Genomic DNA, 21080 nt, shown 5'->3' with positions numbered 1-21080 from the left:
TGAGGTTGTGAACGGGTGGAAGAGCACCCAGCATTTATAACGGTAAATAAGAGAAACCATCATTCTTTCTCGGCTTGTTCAGAAAAGATTTGAGTCAGAGTTTTCACCAAAAGAAAAGCAGTTTCAGAAATCTGTTTATGAGCGCCTCTTTTCTGCTGCTCTGAGGTAGCTGGTTTTTGGAACTGCAACTGCTTTATTTCATTGTGCATGTAAAGGTTTCCCCAAAATGGAACGTTCCAAACCATACACCTCCTCTAACTGACCTAGATCACCAGCCACAGTCGGGTAAGCGAACACGCTGCCCTTATCAGACGTATCCCTGATTGCTGCTCTAATGTGTAACCGGCTATCCCTAATGCACTAAATACCAGAAAAGTTACATTAAAGGTGCATGTTTGTGATGTATAACTATACAAAAAAAGGCCAAAAACATTTAATATTGATAAAATAAGGGCATTTACAACAGGCATCCATCCTGAAAGTATATTGATAGTCCTTTTTTTAGCCTCAGTAGAATTCCAGCACCAGGCCAAAGCAGACATAAACAGATGTGGGGATAATTAAGGGGCATTTCCTCTACCAGCTACCATTTTGTTTCTCTTTTTTAAAAAAAAATCCAACAACTTACAGAAAGATTATTGTATTATAGTTAACCTTTTAGGTTTAACTATTTACATACAGTCAAACTCAGCCAAAGCAGGGAACTGGTACTACATGTCCTTACCTTAATTTTAAAGTACTGTAATGGTCTTAAGAATGTTAAACTATTCTGGGCCTGGGGCTAAATGGTTCAAGATGCCAACAACTCTCCTGCTTAATACATCACAGACTTGCTGTCTATATAAATCGCACAGAACTCTCAGGTCTTCTGACTCAAGTCTGCTCTGCATACCACGAACCAAAACAGAGAAACCAGTTTTAGTTAAACTTTTAGTGCTTCATTTACTTGGAGCAAACTCCATTAAGAATATAAAAGTGCTGAAACTAAACTGCTTTAAATCAGTGTTAACGTATTTGTTTAGATTACTCCACTTCAACCTTCTTCAAACGCCAATGAGATTGATGGATTTAGTCATGCTGGAAGGCAAAATTATTGAAAAGGTCATGGAAGTATTGCTCTCCACTATTTACACAGTTGTCTAAGCCCATCTTAGAGTCTATTATGGAGGTCTTCAACAGGGGGTCTGCGACCCCTAGATGGTCCGCAGAGGTACTGCATGGGGGTCGCAAAGGTTTTGGTTGAATACTTTGTTTTTATATATTCCCCATGCTATTTTTTTCTGCTAATTGTCTTTAAATGTCTTTAAATTCACATTAACATGAATTCAACACACTGAAAGAAAACAGATAAATGGAGGTAGACGATGTCTTTCAGTCATTGATGCACACATTCAGCGACACACAGGAGCTCTTTCAAGCTGGGCACCGTTTCACAACACCTGTCCCATCGACTTGGTTACTGCCATTTAGAAACATGGCTTGAACAGGGCCCTGTATTAGGACAGCCAGATATTTGAAAGATTCAAAGTCACCCAAGCTTTAGTAAATGCTTAAACAGAGTAAAGAGTCCTTCCCCCTTTTTAAACAGTCTCTTCTGATGTAGAAATGTGTAATTGGGGGTGCAGTCTCCGGTAAAAAGCCATCTCATTGTGTTGTTGTGGCTATTTCTCTGTTAGACACAAAAAAAAAACAAGATTTTGCTGAGTAATTAAGTTGCCGATTAAAAATTATTTTCCTGACAGAGATCTTTTGTTAAATAAATGCAGTTTGAAACCTGCTAAGCCCAATGGGCCGAGTAACAACCATTAACAAATATTGTAGTGTATGCAGCCCTTATGTGCAGCCACATCCTTCATTTCAGTGATCTTTGCAGTGTTATGTTTTCTCTCTCATGATCATCAAATATCACAATGGTACAGAAGAGGAAAATGACAGATTGGGAGGTTTTGGAGATGATTTGTCAGACCAAAGTCAAAAACAGTTTGCATTGGACGCGGAAGATAAGTTTTGCTGTAACTTTCTATTCCAGCATAGTTACACTACAGTTCAACTGTTTTAAATAACATAACTAAACATAAATAAAGTTGAAAATAATTCTAAATGTGGATCGGTCATAAAAAAAACTGAATCTTAAACTTTTTTTATATATATATTCCCCCCTGCAATTTTTTTCACTATTGTCTTTAAATGTCTTTAAATTCACATTAACATGAATTCAAACACTGAAGTAAACAGATAAATGGAGGCAGAAGATGTCTTTCAGTCATCAATGCACACATTCAGTGACACACAGGAGATCTTTTAAGCTGGGCACCGTTTCATTCACAACACCTGACCCATCAACCAGGAATAACACTTTAATAATCCCAAGGCAAAAATACTTACGTTACATTACACCATATGTAATAGAGTGACTATAGGACCAGTTTGATATAACACTATTTCATACAATATATATAATTAGGGGGTCCCTGCTCCATCTTGCCATCAGTTTGGGACTCTTTGGCCTGGAAAACCGCATTGTATAATATTGTTAGATAGAAGAGGGCTTTTCAAAATGCGAGTCGTGACATGCCTAAGGGTGGGCAGAGCGCTAGACAAAGTATCCACAGACATGGCTTCATGTTACTCTGACAGTCCTAAAACATTCTGACTGTTGGCGGTGAGTACTTGATATTATTTTTTATCAAGGAGGGAGATAACACCATTCCGTAAAACAGAAAAGTCGATTTTTGTCATTGCAAATTTTTTTCAGAGGCGCAAGGCATTTGCAGGCTCCTGCTCTTAGAACAATAATCCCAGCGTTAAGGTATGCACAAACATTTAAACATCACAGGAGGCACAAAAGAAATGGGAGGTGCATTCCAGAAAGCCAGAGATCCATCCCAGTCCTTTATGGTACCATTCCTCCTCAGCTGACCTTGGTGCAGAGGTACACCGTAAATGTTCTCTGACTTCCAACTTTCTAAATACAACCAGTAGAGAAAGTTTAAAAGAATGCTAAAAGAACAGAATACACCTAAGACAAAGTATGGTTGATGTAATATCTTAAGAAAAACAGGGTAAAGTTAACATAGATTAAAATTTTCTATTAAGACTCCTCCCTTTTAAATAGAAGAGTAAAAGAATAAATAAAAGAGAAAATGTTCAAACACATTGAGATATAAAAATCAGAATAAAAAAAATAATCAGTCCAATCTATAAGGTACCTGCACGACCATATAGTTTACTTCCACCTGGCAAGGCTGTTTGATTAAGGGTTAAGACATATGGTTCTGGAGCTGTAGGTCCAGAACCATATGTCTATATATATATATATATATATATACACATATGGATATGGATATCAATTTGCAATGATGGGTGTCAAGGGGTTAATATCACCACTTTCACATTTTAACAGAAGAAACAACCACAGGTATAACCAATACCTGTGCTTGAATGTATGAGGTTATGCAATGCTATCTATTTTTATTTTCTTTTGAATAAATATGGACTTTTTAGAATGTTTTTAACCCTTGGTTACAGTAAAAAAAAAAAAAAAGCAGGTTTTAAAAGTGTAGATCTCTGACTCGTAGAAAGACGGATAGCAGGCAAGCAGTCAACTTCACAGCATTAAAGGTAAGAAAACTCTCTCTTTTGAGACTGAAGCTATAAAGATTTAATTAGGGAACCACAAGGTAGAGGAAATTAAACCAATTACAAACATTTATTATAAATAGCAACTAACTTGGTTTTCATGATATGTTTATTTGTGTAATAACTTATTTTACTGCTTTTTGTGTGGTGGTACAGTTATAATTTGAAGATAATGTGTTGACTTTATCATGTAAAGGGTAATCAATAACTAAACTGTTCTTCTTTAAGCAGGATAGTCAAACAAGAAAGAGAAAACACTGACATACACATCCAAGCAATGTCTCAAGCTCCAGTAAGTCATTCTGAGTTGAAGCTTTTCTTATGAAGAACCATAATTTTGGTCTACATTAGGCATCAAAAGGGGTTTACACCATCGGCGTCGCCAGACCCCATTTACTGGGGCACGTGCCCCAGTATAAATGAGCTGTGCCCCAGTATAAATCTCATGAATATTTGCAACAGTATTACATTTTTTTAATGCATCAATTTAGATAATTCCAACGGGAGGAGACGTATATTTCTACTCAAATGCGCAGCAAGTGTGTTGGTAACTCCAAATTGAGGATGTATTAGCGCCCCCACGTCAGCGCATGTCACTGCATGAACTGCAGGTAAATTAACACGCTGCTCTCAACGGAGTTGGATGGGACACTGTGCGGCCGCGACACATTTTTAGTTCTGGTAATGTTTCTTACCTGTCAATTTTATTATTTTCCCAGTGAAACCACATGATTTATAAGCTACTAACTGAAAATTACTGCATTGATTTGTAGATGGATATCAGGAAATTCCTCACACGAAGCAGAGACAGGGAAGCAGTAAAACAAGATGAGAGAGAGGGAGGTAAGGTCCCGTAATGAATTAGTGATTTAATGTAACCAGTTACATTAGGAACGTTATAAGTAATATGATAGATATTTACATAATTATAAATTTGCGTTTTTTTATGTTTGCTGTAGAGAATGAGAATGAAGGTGCTGGAGTAGGAAAGGGAGGAGGAGGCGAGACTGACAGGCAAGAGACAGGAGAGACAGGTGAAGGACAGGAGAGACAGGACCATGAAGGTGATGAGGGAACAACAACCAGCTTCCACAAACAAGAAGGGGACATTAGTGACTTAGGGGGAAAGCATGATGGTCCTACACAAGTGAAGTTGTCCCACCATCCCCAGCACAAATTTGGAGTAAAAAAACGTTCATTTAATTCAAAATGGTTTGAGCTTTTCCTGGTTAAAAAAGAAAGCCTTGTTATCAAGGATATGCAGTGTGTTTTCAACTTGCTTGATAACATCATATTCCCAACACTAACGCAGGTCATCCAGATCTCCCTCACCATCCCAGTCTACAGCTGGAGGTGTGAAAGGTCATTCAGTGTGTTGAGAAGGATCCACACTTGGCTGAGGTGCACAATGGGATAAGATAGGCTCCATCATCTTGCTATTTTATCAGTTGAAAAGGAAGAACTTTCTAAGCTGAGTCACAAGTGATTGACCACTTTGCAAAAATGATAAATAGGAGGTACACTTTAATGCTCAATAAATAAAATAAAAACTTAGTTCAGGATGAGTTAAACTTTCCCCTGAACTAAAACTCTGTAACCTAGGAATTGATGATTACTTCAGAATGTGTATAAGGAAACTTTTTATTTGTCAAAGTTGGTGATGTCTTATTTTTTATAGCTGCAATGTTGAAAATGTTCATGTTTGTTAAAACAAATATGCTCTTATACTCATTAATATCTCAACTGGTAATTTTGGTAGGAATGTATCAGGGTTGGGCAGTGTGCTTGTCTGTATTTATGTATGGAAGGAGGGGCATATGCACTAGGGGGCCAGTGCCCCAGTAAAGCTTTGTGCCTAGCAACGCCCCTGGTTTACACTATATTCAGTGGTGCCAAATAGTTGATGGATTTTTCGTTTTTGTTCTCTTACAGATGGATATCAGTAATGTGGATGAACAATTATGTGAAGGTCAGCAGCATGTGGAAAACAGAGACCTGGATCAGCTGAATATCTCTGAGAAATCAGGACATCGCTGTGACCACTGTGGAAAGGGTTTTAAGAGCTCTTACTGTCTGAAAAGACACCTGCCTTTCCTCTGCTATGAGTGTGGGAAGCGATTCAGGCAGAGTGGACATTTGGATCAGCATCTATACATTCACACCGGCGAAAAGCCTTTCGTCTGCCATCAGTGTGGGAAAAGCTTTGCTCGTAGATCTTCTCTGAGAACCCATCTACATATCAACACCAGAGTCCCTACATCTGCAGGAGGTGTGGAAAAAGCTTCAGACCATTGAAATCTGTGCAACATCATCTGGAAATTGACACAAGAGAAGAAAATCCTACCATAGCAGAGGCTTCACTTCCTGTTTGGTTCTCATGCTTCTCCTTATCTGAGACCAAAGCTTAACGTCTTTAATAAAATTCACTTGCATTCAAAGATTTTTATATTTCTTCCTTTTGCAGCTATAGTTCTGATAAAAACTTTAAAATGAGTACATATTCCTCCATTTTTAGCTTCCTTTTAATGTCTTCCTGTTAAATCCAGAATTATAATGACCAGCTAATGGAAGACCCAGATTCAACCGAAGCAAGAGACGTTTAAACAGTTTATTGGAATGAAACTGGCGCTGGTTGGGAGAGATTCACCAGAATCAGCAACTGCAACACAGAATACAGGTCAGAGATCCAAAAGACACTAAGACAGGTCCGATAGGGGTCAGGCAGGCAGGTTTACAGGAATACTCACAATAATCTGACACTAGTCACTGGTCTGAGAGCTGGTTATACAGTTAGGTAAGAGAGAAAATCTGATGGAGGCTAAGTGGAAACAGGGCAGAGCTGACAGGTGTGTTGAATCCTGAATCAAACTAGCACTCATGCCAGGAATCATGACAAGAATAGAATTCAAAATCCTCCCTCTCACCTATAAAGCCCTAAACAACCAAGCTCCATTTTATATTAGAAATCTGATTGTTTCTGGTGTTCCAAACACTCACTTCACTCTCAATCTGCAGTGGTTCCTAGAATTTCTAGAGTGGATGTCAGAGACCACATAAATGTAATGGAAGAAGCTCAGTAATCAAGAGAAACGTTACAAAATTAAGAGATTTAATTGTTTTGAATAAAATAATAGAAAATTAAAGTTTAGGTTGAGAATGTATGTTTCTGATTGATTTTAGGCCAGCAGAGAAGGCTTTGAAGGCCCTCACAGCTCACCACTGATATATAGGGATTCACAAATCATAGTTTGCCTTTATATATATATATATATATATATATATATATATATATATATATATATATATATATATATATGTATGTATAAAGGCAAACTATGATTTGTGAATCCCTATAGAGCTAATAATCCAACTTTAAGGGATATTTTTGTACTTTCTGAGGGCCTTAAAAAATATTTTTTGTTCCCAAGTGCTAAATGGTACATATATGTTTTTGTTACGTCCACCAAGGGCACAACATATTTGAGGACACGAGACAAAAGATGAGGGTTCAAAAAAGTTATTTTATTTATCAATTCTCTCCGATTTAGCTTTTCTTGGTTCGGCTTCTTCAGATTTTCTGCGAAGAGAAAAAGAATTAAAGGCCCTCAAATCCCGTGCCCCAAAAAGTAAAAATAGAAACCCAAAGTAACAACAGAAAGTTGGACCTGGCAGGCCGATCAAACAGAATAAAACGGTACAGCAGGGGGCCAACCCTATACAGGGCCGTCGAAGCCCCTACTGGTACCCAGTAGGGGCTTCGACGGCCTAAAGGCTGAAAATAACCTAAGCAAAAGAAAAATCGAAAACAGGACTACCGGTCCCGCCAGGCCATAAACCTCAAGAAAAAAGTAAGAAACAATTAACAAAAATACCGCATGGCAGGCTGGAACGTCCGCTGCAGGCCGCAGCGACAAGACAAGTGCGCACCGTGCACGATGGAACAAATGAAAGCAGGTGGAAAGCGGCGTCCAAACGAAGTTGGAAAGGAACGCCCCAACATGCTGAAAGCCAGCCTATTTATAGGCGGACGACAGCACCACAAATTAACGTAATTAACTCGCTAAAAGAATCCCAAAATATATTAACAAAAGATCCTTCAACTAGACTCTGAATGGGGTCTGAAAAAAAAAAACTCAACCCATTCAGAGAAAAAACGGGACTAGAGTCGCAAGAGTGCGTCGGCCACTACATTGTCTTTACCACGAACATGCTGTATAGAGATGTTAAAGGATTGGAGTCGCAAAGACCAGTTCATCAAGCGGCGGTTTTTATTACGCATGCGAGCCAGAAAAACTAACGGATTATGGTCCGTAAAAACAACCACAGATCCGCTAGAACCTCCAACATACACCTCAAAATGTTCTAAAGCAAGGATCAACGCTAATGCCTCCTTCTCAATGGTGGAATACCATCTCTGATACTTATCCAGTTTCTTAGAAAAATAAGAAACCGGATGTTCCACCCCATCAGTACCATCCTGGAGCAGGACAGCTCCGACACCAGAATCACAAGCGTCCACAGCCAACTTAAATGGTACATCAAAACGAGGGGCAGACAACACAGGAGCATTAACCAGCAAATGCTTAGTTTGCTCAAAAGCAGATTGACACCGATCAGACCAAATAAAAGCTAATTTAGGGCTAAGTAGGTCTGTTAACGGGGCAGCCACAGAGGAAAAGTTTTTACAAAACCCCCTGTAGTAGCCAACCATCGCCAGATAGCGGCGTAGCTCAGTACGAGTGGTGGGTACTGGGACAGATAGAATAGCCTCTACTTTAGCCTCAACGGGGCGCACTTGACCTCCCCCCACCCTTTTTCCAAGATAGGTCACCGTCGCGTGGCCGAATTGGCATTTAGAAAGATTAACCGTCAAATTAGCCTCACTCAGACGCATAAAAACAGTTTTTAAATGGGCAACGTGCTCAGTCCAGGTAGCAGAACAAATCACCACGTCATCCAAATAAGACTCACAGAATGATAAACCCGACAAAACAACATTCATTAGCCGTTGAAACGTCGCTGGGGCGTTATGCATCCCAAAAGCCATCACGGTGTACTGAAGGAAATCATCGGGTGTGACAAAAGCGGAAACTTCCTGGGCTCTCGCCGTTAAGGGCACCTGCCAGTACCCCTTTAGCAGATCCAGCTTCGTAACGAACTGGGCAGCCCCCACATGGTCCACACAATCCTCCATACGAGGGAGTGGATAACAATCCGGCCTAGTCACCCAATTTACCTTCCTGAAGTCCGTACAAAAACGGTCCTCCCCATTGGCTTTAACAGTCAGGAGGCATGGTGAACTCCACGCACTACTGCTGGCAACAGCAAGTCCATGTTCCACCATGTACTCCACCTGCGTCTGCAAACGGCGCCGTTTGTCTGGGTTCACTCTGTACGGGTGTTGTTTAATTGGCTTGGAATCACCAACGTCAATGTCATGGCTGAGCACACGAGTCTGAGTGGGAATATCTGCAAACAGGGACCTATGAGACTGGATCAAATGAACTACATCAGCCTGTTTGGAAAAGTCAAGGTGGGACAACAAGAGAGGCAAGTTCCCCAAAACCGCTGAATTTGGAACCCTCCCTTCAGTAACAGCCGGGGAGAAAATGTCACCTTCAGGTTCAGCACCGGACAGCTCCTCCCGTGCATCTGCAGCTGCCCCGACACCTGCGTCATCTCGTTCACTGGAAACACAACTGATAGATTTATGCAGAGCGGGCGCACGTTCGACGTACGGCTTCAGCATGTTCACGTGACATAAGCGTGAAGTCCGCCTCCGATCAGGAGTAGAGATCAGATAGTCACGATCACCAACCTTTCTCGTGATTGTATAAGGCCCACTATAGCGCGCTTGCAAGCTGGAACCAGGAACCGGAAGTAACGCTAACACTTTCTCCCCAGGCTGAAAAACTCTCAAAACTGCCCTTCTGTCAAACAAGGACTTCATTTTAGCCTGTGCAGTTTTAAGATTCTCTTTAGCAATCTCACACGCACGACTCAACTTCAGCCGGAAATTACTAACATAGTCTAACAAATTCAGGTCAGATTTGTCACACAACCACTTCTCTTTCAACAGCCTTAAAGGGCGCGAACAGTGTGAGCTTATCTGGGTGATAAGCGCTGGAATGACAGTGCTTTATGTCCAATTGACGTAAAACCTGTGCAAAAATTTTAGACATGAAGTTAGACCCCTGGTCAGTCTGCACAACCCGAGGTAAACCAAACAATGAAAAAAACTTTGTCAATGCTTTAACCACTACGGGCGTAGCTATTTTACGCACCGGAAAAACCTCTGGAAAACGAGTAGAGGTGCACATCACCGTCACTAAGAACTTATTCCCCGCTTTGGTTCGAGGCAACGGACCCACACAGTCAACCAATACTCTCTCAAATGGTTCAGTGATGGCTGGGATGGGATACAAAGGAGCAGGAGAAATCGTCTGATTCAGCTTTCCAGATACTTGACAAAAGTGACACGAATTACAGTAGCGCACGACATCGCTCTTCAATCCTGGCCAAAAGAAATGACGCAAAATGCGATCATAGGTCTTTCTGATGCCAAGGTGACCCGCTAACGGATTATCATGTGCCAACCGCAAAATTTCTGAATGATATGGAGATGGAACAACAATCTGCTTCACCACACTCCACTCTTCAACAGGAGACACATTCAAAGGGGTCCATTTACGCATCAGAAGACCATCATCCAAAAAATAGCCAGTAGAAATGGAGCCAGGCTTATCAGTTAATGCATCGCCGAACAATAACTCCAAACTTTTATCATTTTTTTGGAGCTCGATCAACTGCTTCCTAGACCATGACAGTGTATTTACATCCAACATGTCATCCTCCACAGTTTGCTTTAACGGAACATGTTTGGATTCAGCGTTGAACAAAAAACTTCCACTCAAGTCAAACTCATCCTTACTCTCTTCTTGTTGACGTTTAAGTGCTGCACGTGTAACTGCGCATGACGTGAAAACATCTGGGAATTTACGGGCGAGCGCATCTGGACAGTCGCTCAACACCGGAACAGGTGTAACATCTGGGGTAACCAATACCCGACCCCCAGCCAAGTCGTTGCCCATGATCATGGAGACGCCCGCTATTGGAAAACTAGGACGCACCCCAACCACAGCGTCACCAGACCACAGCTCAGACTGGATCATGATTTTATGCAGAGGAACGCAGATGTCTTGCATGCCAAAGCCACGCACTGGAACATCAGAACCAATCGCAGTGTCGTTATTCAACGGCAAGATTCCCTCCATGATAAAAGATTGAGAGGCAGCAGTGTCTCGCAATATTTTTACAGGGATCTTTTCACCAGTTAGAGACAAAGAAACAAACCCATCCATAATGAAAGGCTTAAAATCAGCATACTCGCAAGGCTGTGTTGAAAGTGAATGAGCATCGCCTTTCACAGTTTTAATTAGAGCGACGGGCTTAGTGTTCTTTTTCTGTAAAACCAGGCAATTGGCCACAATGTGTCCTCTCTTTTTACAATAAAAACACGTACCATTAGTTTTTAATTCCAACCTGTTATCTGATTTGCTTTCAACGCCACCGAGCGCAGCAGATATATCTGTTTCAACAAGCGAGGCAGTTTTGGCACACTCCTTCCCATTATTTTCAGAGTGGTCAAACTTACTAAAGAGATGTGAGCGCTCAAAATACTTTTGTGCGTTAACATGTACTCATCAACGAGCACCGCAGCTTTTGACACATTTGAGACTTTATTTTCATTCAAATAGGTGGTAACTTTCTCAGGCAAATTATTTTTAAAGTCTTCCAACAAAATAAGTTGCTTAAGCTGCGCAAAATCGGCAACCTTCTTAGAAGCGCACCAACGATCAAAGAGAATTTCCTTATCTCTAACAAAATCCACATAAGTTTGATTGTAGCGTTTTTTTAACTTACGAAATTTCTGACGATAAGCCTCCGGTACTAGTTCATATGCCCTCAAAACAGCACTTTTAACTTTTTCAAAATCAAGGCTATCAGCCACAGAAAGAGACGCATATGCCTCCTGCGCTTTGCCACTTAATGCACACTGTAACAACAAAGTCCACACATTTTTGGGCCACTTAAGTGTGAGTGCCACTCTTTCAAATAAGGTAAATATTTATCAGCATCCCGCTCATTAAATGGAGGAACCAGGCGAACATTTCTACTCACGTCAAAATCATTCGATTTGGGTTGTGAGGACTCAGCACCAAGCTCGAGTTCCTTCAAACGCAGTTCGGCTTGTATCTCTAATCGTCGCTGTTCAATATGCAGCTCCTTTTCTCTCAAAGCAAGCCGACCCAATTCAACTTCTAGTTCCTTCAAACGCACCGGGTCATCTTTCAACGAAGCCTTCGATGGCGATCCAACAGGACTTTTCGGTAAAACTGTAGCAGGAAAAATTCCTATCTGCACCAGCGCTCCTAACAACTCAGCTTCAACTGTTCCCCTCTTAACGCGTTTATCTACGGTAACCTTGAAATGCTCGGCTATTAACAGCAACTGATCCTTTGTGCAGTTACGCAAAGTATCCAACGTGGGCCCTCGAACAAACTCATCCAGGTCAAACTCCATGTCTACCCCTGGAATCAAGCCACACCAAAGCAGGAACACCTCTGCACAAACAAAGCTACAGCACCACCAGAACCGAATGCTCTAACTAATCAGCGCAATGCGCGTCAGCTGCGCAAAAATACACACAAACCCAGCACAACCGCCAACAAACAAGAACCAACCGTAGGACACGACCTGTCTCCAAAAGCACACTTTGTTTAAACAAGCCCCCATAAATATGTTACGTCCACCAAGGACACAACATATCGGAGGGACACGAAAGGCAAACTTTGTTTAGACAAGCCCCAATAAATATGTTACGTCCACCAAGGGCACAACATATTTGAGGACATGAGACAAAAGATGAGGGTTCAAAAAAGTTATTTTATTTATCAATTCTCTCCGATTTAGCTTTTCTTGGTTCGGCTTCTTCAGATTTTCTGCGAAGAGAAAAAGAATTAAAGGCCCTCAAATCCTGTGCCCCAAAAAGTAAAAATAGAAACCCAAAGTAACAACAGAAAGTTGGACCTGGCAGGCCGATCAAACAGAATAAAACGGTACAGCAGGGGGCCAACCCTATACAGGGCTGTCGAAGCCCCTACTGGTACCGGACTAAAGGCCAAAAATAACCTAAGCAAAAGAAAAATCGAAAACAGGACTACCGGTCCCGCCAGGCCATAAACCTCAAGAAAAAAGTAAGAAACAATTAACAAAAATACCGCATGGCAGGCTGGAACGTCCGCTGCAGGCCGCAGCGACAAGACAAGTGCGCACCGCGCACGATGGAACAAATGAAAGCAGGTGGAAAGCGGCGTCCACAAAAAATTGCACCACAAATTAACGTAATTAACTCGCTAAAAGAATCCCAAAATATATTAACAAAAGATCCTTCAACTAAAGTCTGTAAGAAAACAAAGAAAAGAAATAGACAAAAATCCTAATGTGCCCCAAGCACATAACAGTTTTATTTATTAATAGTTTATTAGGGTGTGCTTACAGAAGATGGACAAAAATGAAAGAAAAATCATATAACAGAAATCTGAAGGTAACCGATTAAAAGTACATTTTACAACAGACTTACTATGGTAGAGTATTTTTAAGAAAAAAAATAGATACTATTCTTTATAATAATATGATTATTATTTGGGATGCAGTGTGGTCTGTTTGTTGCCATCCACTGTTGCCTTATAACAAGAAGGTCCTGGGTTCAATTCCCACACCAGGGCCTTTCTACAAAGAGCTTTCATGTTCTCTCCACGCATGCGTGGGATTTCTCCAGGTACTCCGGCTTACTCCAAAGTCCAAAAATATATCTATTAGGTTGATTGGCATCTCTAAATTGTCCTTATGTGTGTGTGTGTGTGTGTGTGTGTGTGTGTGTGTGTGTGTGTGTGTGTGTGTGTGTGTGTGTGTGTGTGTGTGTGTGTGTGTGTGTGTGTGTGTGTGTGTACCTGTCTGGCCCTCAGAGTGAGGACCATTTTTCCAATTTCATCATCAGACTGAGAACGAGTTGTTATAAAGTGAGGACATTTTGTTGGTCCTCACATGCTATTTTGCTAATGGTTAGGTTTAGGCCTAGGGTGTCAATTGGTTAGGGTTAGGGTGAGGTATGCATTGGTAATGGTTAGGTTTAGGGTTAGTTTTAGGGTTAGGGCATGGAAATAGTTAAAAAAGACTGAAAGTTAATGGGACTCAATGCATGGTCCTCACTATGATGGCAGAACGAATGAGTGAGTGTATGTGTGTGTGTGTGTGTGTATCTCTGTGTTGCCTGTGGTGGACTGCTGACCTGTACCTGCCACCTATATACCGCTGGAGATAGGAACCACCCCCACCCTGACAGATTAAGCGGAAGGAGAGAAATGTATGTATTTAGACTTTATGCTTTTCTAATAGGGTACAAGATTATCAGCAAAGATAAGCAACATCTGACTTTCATTTGATCATTTTCATAGAATTTTTAGTCATTACTGCTTTTCTCACATTGATTGTTTTTCTTTCAACTGCTTCAAGGGAAACAATGTGCAAGAGGGGTAAGGCCTCTAAAGGACCTGTTCATGCTCTCCTGGAAAAACAAGACAAGTATACATAAACTATTACAAAAAAGGATCTAATGTGAGAAGCTTCAAGCTGACTTTCAGCAGTAACTGAATTGCATATGTGAAGTTATGCCCTGATTTAGAGCTGCTGGAGGGACCAACTATGCCAAGTGCATACCTATTTATGTTGCAAAAACAAATGCCCTTGAACATGAACAAACAGAAGCATACACATTTTGTTTTTTTTTCTTCTGCGGTCAGAGGATAAAAGCTTTATATGTGGCTATTGATCAGCCACTACAGGAAAAATACAGGGTGGAGTTATTACATCACAAAAGAGAGCTTTCACAAGATGGTTAATGACAAGACATGTGACCACAGCATATGTGGATGCCATGAAAAGGCACTGTGACAGTAAATGAAAAAAGTCAACATCTTATCAGGAGCATGAAGCATCCGTAACGGACAGACATATGATGTCTGGGAAACTGATCAACGTTGCAACTGGTCAAGTTAAATCTGAAAAAGCAGCAAAAGAGCTGTCAATGTCATGATCTGGCCTGTTTGCTGTTCCTCAATTATCATCTATTCCTCTCACCTGTTTCCTTTGGTTTATATTCTGTTCAGCCTGAGCATTCATGGCCAGATCATTATTTGTTTTCTGTCAGCTTGTCTGTTCAGTTTTATTTATTCCAAGGTTCATGTCCTGGATCCTGTCGGCCAGTGGAAGGAGGGTTTTGTGTTTGTCTCGTCTCCTGCTCGCCCACTTTTCCTCCCCTGCTGAGCCCTCTGGGTTTTTGACTCTGTACACGGGGAGGTTCAGTTTTTATCTCAGTAAGCCTGGCTCCAAGGAGGAGCCAAGTTTAAAGGTTCTGCATCAAGTTCTGGTTCACGTCCTGTCTCTGCTGCCCTCTTCCACTGAGCCTCCCAGTCTGCACCTGATCCTGTCTGCTCCTGTGCGTGACCAGGTGGTCATGCTTCCGGACTCTGTCAGACTCTGAACCCGCCTGGGAGCTCTAGGATGCCTGGAGGTCTGGATCCTGCCTGTTCCTGTCTGTTCTGAATCCCTGACCAGGATCGGCTTCCTGCATGACCTCTGGAACTGCAGTACTGTTGACACTCGTGGACTAGACTGTTAAACCAGGTAAGTGACCAACTCAGATAATCATCTTCTGTCAGATGATCGTGGTCACTTGCCTGTGTTTCTCCCACTAACAGAGTGTCTCAGATTGGGCAGTGCCCTGACCCCCACCTGCAGTTGCCGTGTGCCACAGATCCTACCAGTTCCCCTTTTAGTTTTGTTCTTCATTAAATAAACGTTTTGAACTTGCCCACTGACTGTCTCCTTGAATACTGGGTCCACCTGTCCTTGTTTCATGACAGTCAAGCCTATTTTAAGATAAAGCAAAACAGAATGCAGTTTCTATTGACTGCGTAATGTTACAAAAGCATCTCCAGACCTCCTGCGTTACGTTAACGCACAGACTACTGTTTATATAGTACATATATTTTCTTAACAACTACCTTATTGATTTAAAACAAATAGGCAATTATGGACTATTTGGAAACTTGGAGATGTCTTTTCCCATGGCAAGAAATTATGCCCTCTACCTGTGTGACCTAAGAAGAAGATGGTGGTCACCATCACATCCAGCCTGGATAAACTGCAGTAAATACAAGCATCTACACAAGATATACACAAGAGTAGTACATCACCCCCAACTGAAGAGGCCTTCTAGCTCATTCGAATGAGAGACTTTTACCAAACAGCAGTCTAGCATCACCACCAACTGGCCGAACATCATCTCTGCAACCCGATTGGTTAAGAGTGAAAGCTCAGAGAGAATGGGTCCATTGAGGTGATGATGGTTCAGACACCACTAGTGCCTAAAGTTTAGACATCAGGTCAAGTTAGGAAAAGACAAAATCGAGCACAAATAAATTCAATTAAATTTAAAGAGAATTAAATTGCTTTACAGGATGTGCTTTGGTGGAGCAGCGGTTAGCATGCACAACCCATGTCCTTAGTCAAGGCATTAATTAGTCCTCGGCATGGCCGACCCGGGTTCGAATTTGAATTGTGTTTCTAGTTCTAGGAGTACAGCATAGGCTTGGTCTAGGAGGTTGATACACTGACAATAAATCTGTTACATATTGAGGTGCCGATCCATTCAGTGATTTATATACTAACAGAAGAATTTTAAAGGTTATTCTATGAGCCACAGAGAACCATTGTAAGGACTTCAGAACCGGGCTGATGTGCTCTACTTTCTTAGTTCTAGTGAGAACACTTGCAGCAGCGTTTTGGATCAGCTGCAGCTGCCTGATGGACTTTTAGGCAAACCCATGAAGAAACTGTTGCAGAAATCAATACTACTAAAGATAAATGCATAAATGTGTTTTTTTTTCTAGAACCTGCTTGGAAATTTGTCTTTTGATCCTAGAGATGTTCTTCCAGTGATAAAAGTCTGACTTAGTAACTACCATTTAGAAACATGGCTTGAACAGGGCCCTGTATTTGGACAGCCAGATATTCGAAAGATTCAAAGTCACCCAAGCTTTAGTAAACGACTTTCGTAAATGATTAAACAGAGTAAAGGGTCCTACCCCTTTTTAAACAGTCTCTACTGATGTAGAAATCTGTCATTTGGGCGCATAGTCTCCAGTAAAAAGGCATCTCATTGTCTCATTATTTTCCTGACAGAGATCTTTTGTTAAATAAATGCAGTTTGAACCCTGCTAAGCCCAATGGGACTAGTAACAACTATTAAAAATAGTGTATGCAGCCCTTATGTGCAGCTGCATCCTTCATTTCAGCGATCTTTGCAGTGTTATGTTTTCTCTCTCATGATTATCAAATATCACAATGATACAGAAGAAGAAAATGACAGTTTGGGAGTCTTTGCATTAGACGCGGAAGATAAGTTTGGCTGTAACTTTCTATTCCAGCATAGTTACATTATAGTTCTGCTATTTCAAATAGAGGGAACATAAATAAAGTTGGAAATAATTCTGAATGTTGATCGATCATTTAAAAAAAACTTCCGGTTTAATCTTGTTTCAACCCAGCCTCTCCTCATCTTAACTACCATATGTAGAATTGCTTCAAAGAACTTTATAAAACTTTTACAATATCCACATTTTACTAATTACATAACTGTTGCAGCAGAACTATACACTATATATATATATATTATATATTTATATATAATATATATATATATATATTTTTATATATATAATATATATATACAGTATATATATATACAGTATATATATATATATATATATATATATATATATATATATATAACGTATATATATATATATATATATATATACAGTATATACTGTATAGCTCTGCTGTAACAGTATTTGAGAACCCTGCTATTTTACAAGTTCTCCCACTTACAAATCATGGAGCGGTCTGAAATTGTCATCATAGGTGCATGGCCACTGTGAGAGGCATGATCTAAAAAAAACAAATATCCAGGAGTCACAATGTATAATTTTGTAATTATTATTTTGTATGATACAGTTGCAAATAAATATTTAAGAACCCGACTATCAGCTAGAATTCTGACCCTTAAAGATCTGTTAGTCTGCCTTTAAATTCTTGTGTTTCATGGCGGTTGAAAGTTTCATGGCGGTTGGCAAACTTAAAGGTTCATTACCGCCACCAACTGATAAGGAGTTAAGCAAGGAAACAGAAAACAAGACTCACCCCCAGAAAAGAAAAACAATAATGATTAAAAAATATATATATCTTTCCAAACTGTTTAACTTAACCAACATAATAAATACTTAATCACATTAGTCCTCATAATTTATCTCAAAATTATCATCACTGCCAGTTTCTGATGGTCTTACTCGTTTTCCCATCATGCTTTTTAACCATTTCCCATCTCTAACGTCAAGATACTTTTCTCCAGCTTTCACTATTATTTAGATTTTGTTCGGTTTTCCCTTGTTGTCTGAGCACTACAATTGATCACTTCAACCATGAAAAGAACAAAATCTTTCTTTTTTTACTATCAATAAATCTTCAATTTGGGATGCTGCTCCAGAGGTTTTGAACTTATTTGCTTAACTGTTGGTTTGGGTTTTTCTGACCGATGGGATCCTTTTTTCAGCTTCAGCATAAGTTATTCCAAGCTCTAATTTAACTTTTCTAATTTCTTCAGATCTTTTACTCACTTCACAATCGCTATATGCAGCAGTATGTTCTCCACCACAGTTACAGCATTTGATTTTATCTTCTTTCCCACATTTTCCATATTTGTGCTCTACAGCATACCTTTCACATCGTTGTTAGAGGAACTCCTCCAATGAATCCCCTGCTAATCTTTTTGTTCTCCACCAAGCTGCACTGAACTCTTCCCCCTCAGTCTTGTTAATCTTTGCCTTGCTGAACGCTGTCTCTGCAGTTAATTAACAGGTCTCCAGTATAGAGTATTCTGGCACTTCGGACTTCTCCTACAAGTTTATTTATCGATTTTGTTAACTGCACCGGATTTCAATCTGTAAAAGAATCTGTCTGGTTGACTAGTTTGAATATGACATTGTAATCATTATGTTTTCCTGTGGAATTTCTAGATTTTTCTTCTCTTGATTTTGGGGAACAACCTCCTTCCCCAAGTTAGAGCATTGAAGATGAGAGGTCGAGGCTGGGTCTTCCAGTCTGACAACAACCCCAAGCACATAGCCAGGAATGATGACATTTACAATACTGGTTCCACTTGAAAAGTATTATTTAACCACTTCATAACTTGGAGTGACATTTGATTTAATTAGTTTAATTAATTAATTAATTATTTTCAGGCAGAAATTCCTTCCTAAACCATCAGAGCTTAAGAAACTAAGTCATTACATGGGTCAGGATGTTGTTCAGGGTGTTGTAGGTGGGAAATAATCTCTTTTCATATATACAGGGGAACCAAATAAGATCAGAAAGACTCTACGTGCATAAAACTGTAATATTCCTCTAGATCTTTGCACATACTGTTTGATGAACTAACCCCTGGAAATGATGAAATCACGAAAACAGACTCCATAAACAATGCATCTAGACATCTAGTTTTTAAACAGGATAACAACATAGACCCCTTTTTCATTGAAGGTGAAATGTAACTATTAGCTAAGAGAGAATTACCCTTTTATTAGGTGTATAATTATACTATATGGTTGTAATTAGTGTTGCACTGATACCAGTATCCGACAGGGCACCGATAATGAACTAAAATGGTGGCATCTGTATCGGCGAGTACCAACAAATAGGGCACCGATACCATTTTGAGAGCCAAAACTATTGTCACCCATTCCAGGTAGGCAATATAAAGTTTTACTGGATTCACTTTGCTTTAGTCTTTTTCCTGCTTCACAAAGATAGGCAGCAGCTTGACAAAGCCATGATGGCAGTAATTCTACATCCAAGCAGTATGCAGTTCTTCATATATACACACACATCAATTTCAAGCAGATGGTATCAGGGCAAAAAATGGCATCTGCACAACACTAGTTGTGATTTATATATATGATAATTAAACAAGTGATATATTTAGACATATGAAATAAGAACTTGAAGACAATATTTGAATAAAAATTGCCTGATATGAGCCTTAAATCTTCCATTTAGGGGTAAACTAATTACTTTTTTTCCCCTCTACATTATCTTAGTGTTTAGACCAGCTAAACTGCACCTTTTTGTCCATTAGACCAAATTATTTGGGTCCTCACTGTCACTGAACTTCCTGAAAAGAAGATGCTGTTTTTCATAAGTGTGGCCATTAGCTTGTGGATAACAGTGTTACTTGGTTCTAGTTTTAATGGAAAACTTTCCAGATTCCATTTCCTTCCTTTAAACCATTATCACAAATTGAGTCAGATGTTTGATTCTCAAAAGAGAACATCTCAACAACTTGTGAAGATTTATTGCTGCATTGCCCAACAAAGTTAAATAAAATACTTTGGTTAATATAATCTCTCTAGCTGGTTGAGCTCCACACTGTATAGTCTTCAGGTTGGATGGTTTACTACTGTTTAATTAAATGAATGCCATGTATTAAAACTGTACAGAAGCCAAGAGATCCATTACAGGTTAAGTACCGGAACTGAGATTGAATCGGGAGTGGTGTATAAGGCACACACTTTCATTCAGTCAGTGCCTGTGAACTATAATTTTCTTCCTGAGATCAGAAAGCAGGGAAAACATGGAGGAGGGTACTTTGTTTAAAGAGTCACTGAAGTATAAAGTTATTTCTAAGCAATTTTGACTTGTGAATATTTTAATTTCCGAACAATGTTACATATTTTAGGTAAGAAAAGAAGCTATAATTTCTTTGCCGATTTTTTTTTAAAAACAAAATGAAATACGAAACACACATTTTACTGTTTTTCTGTGAAAGGGTTGATATTTATGCTATTAAAAAAAAGTGTTACATGTGAAAAAATAGATCATAATACAGAAGGGAATGTAGATCTGCAATGTACCATCTCCTACAAAACCAGACTGGCACATTATTGGTGTAGTTCATCTGGCAGGTTTTTGGGTAGGCTGCTCCTTGAACACTGCACTCCCTTATCAGTTTAATGCCAGCAAACCTAAACTCAGCAATCTTTAACTCAGAATAAAACAAAATTACTTTAAAAAAGAATCTTTTCCAAGTGATGTGCATTTACTGAATTATGTATCACACTGCCTTGAAGTCAGCTCAATACATACTAGTTGCCAAAAAATGTCTAAATGGACAGTATGTTAAAAAAAGCATGAGGTAGCAGGTGGGACCCTGAATCAAAAGCTGATCAAGGCATCACACATCGATTGAGCTCTGCATAGATCAT

The 21080-nt window shown here is 39.9% G+C and overlaps 1 protein-coding gene across 1 annotated transcript; it reads left to right on the top strand.

Moving 5' to 3' along the window:
- The first annotated feature begins 3428 nt into the window (after window positions 1-3428).
- Window positions 3429-6067, top strand: LOC119785613 (oocyte zinc finger protein XlCOF20-like). Its single transcript, XM_038288348.1, has 2 exons — window positions 3429-3931; window positions 5572-6067. The coding sequence occupies exons 1-2, from the start codon at window positions 3917-3919 to the stop codon at window positions 5932-5934; spliced, it is 378 nt and encodes a 125-aa protein (XP_038144276.1). The 5' UTR covers window positions 3429-3916; the 3' UTR covers window positions 5935-6067.
- The last annotated feature ends 15013 nt before the right edge of the window (window positions 6068-21080 follow it).

The sequence above is a fragment of the Cyprinodon tularosa genome, unplaced genomic scaffold (assembly GCF_016077235.1).
Source record: "Cyprinodon tularosa strain WSP-4 unplaced genomic scaffold, ASM1607723v1 ctg107, whole genome shotgun sequence".
NCBI lineage: Eukaryota > Metazoa > Chordata > Actinopteri > Cyprinodontiformes > Cyprinodontidae > Cyprinodon > Cyprinodon tularosa.
The sequence above is the reverse complement of the archived record's forward strand: the minus strand, read 5'-3'. Positions and strand labels throughout refer to the sequence as shown.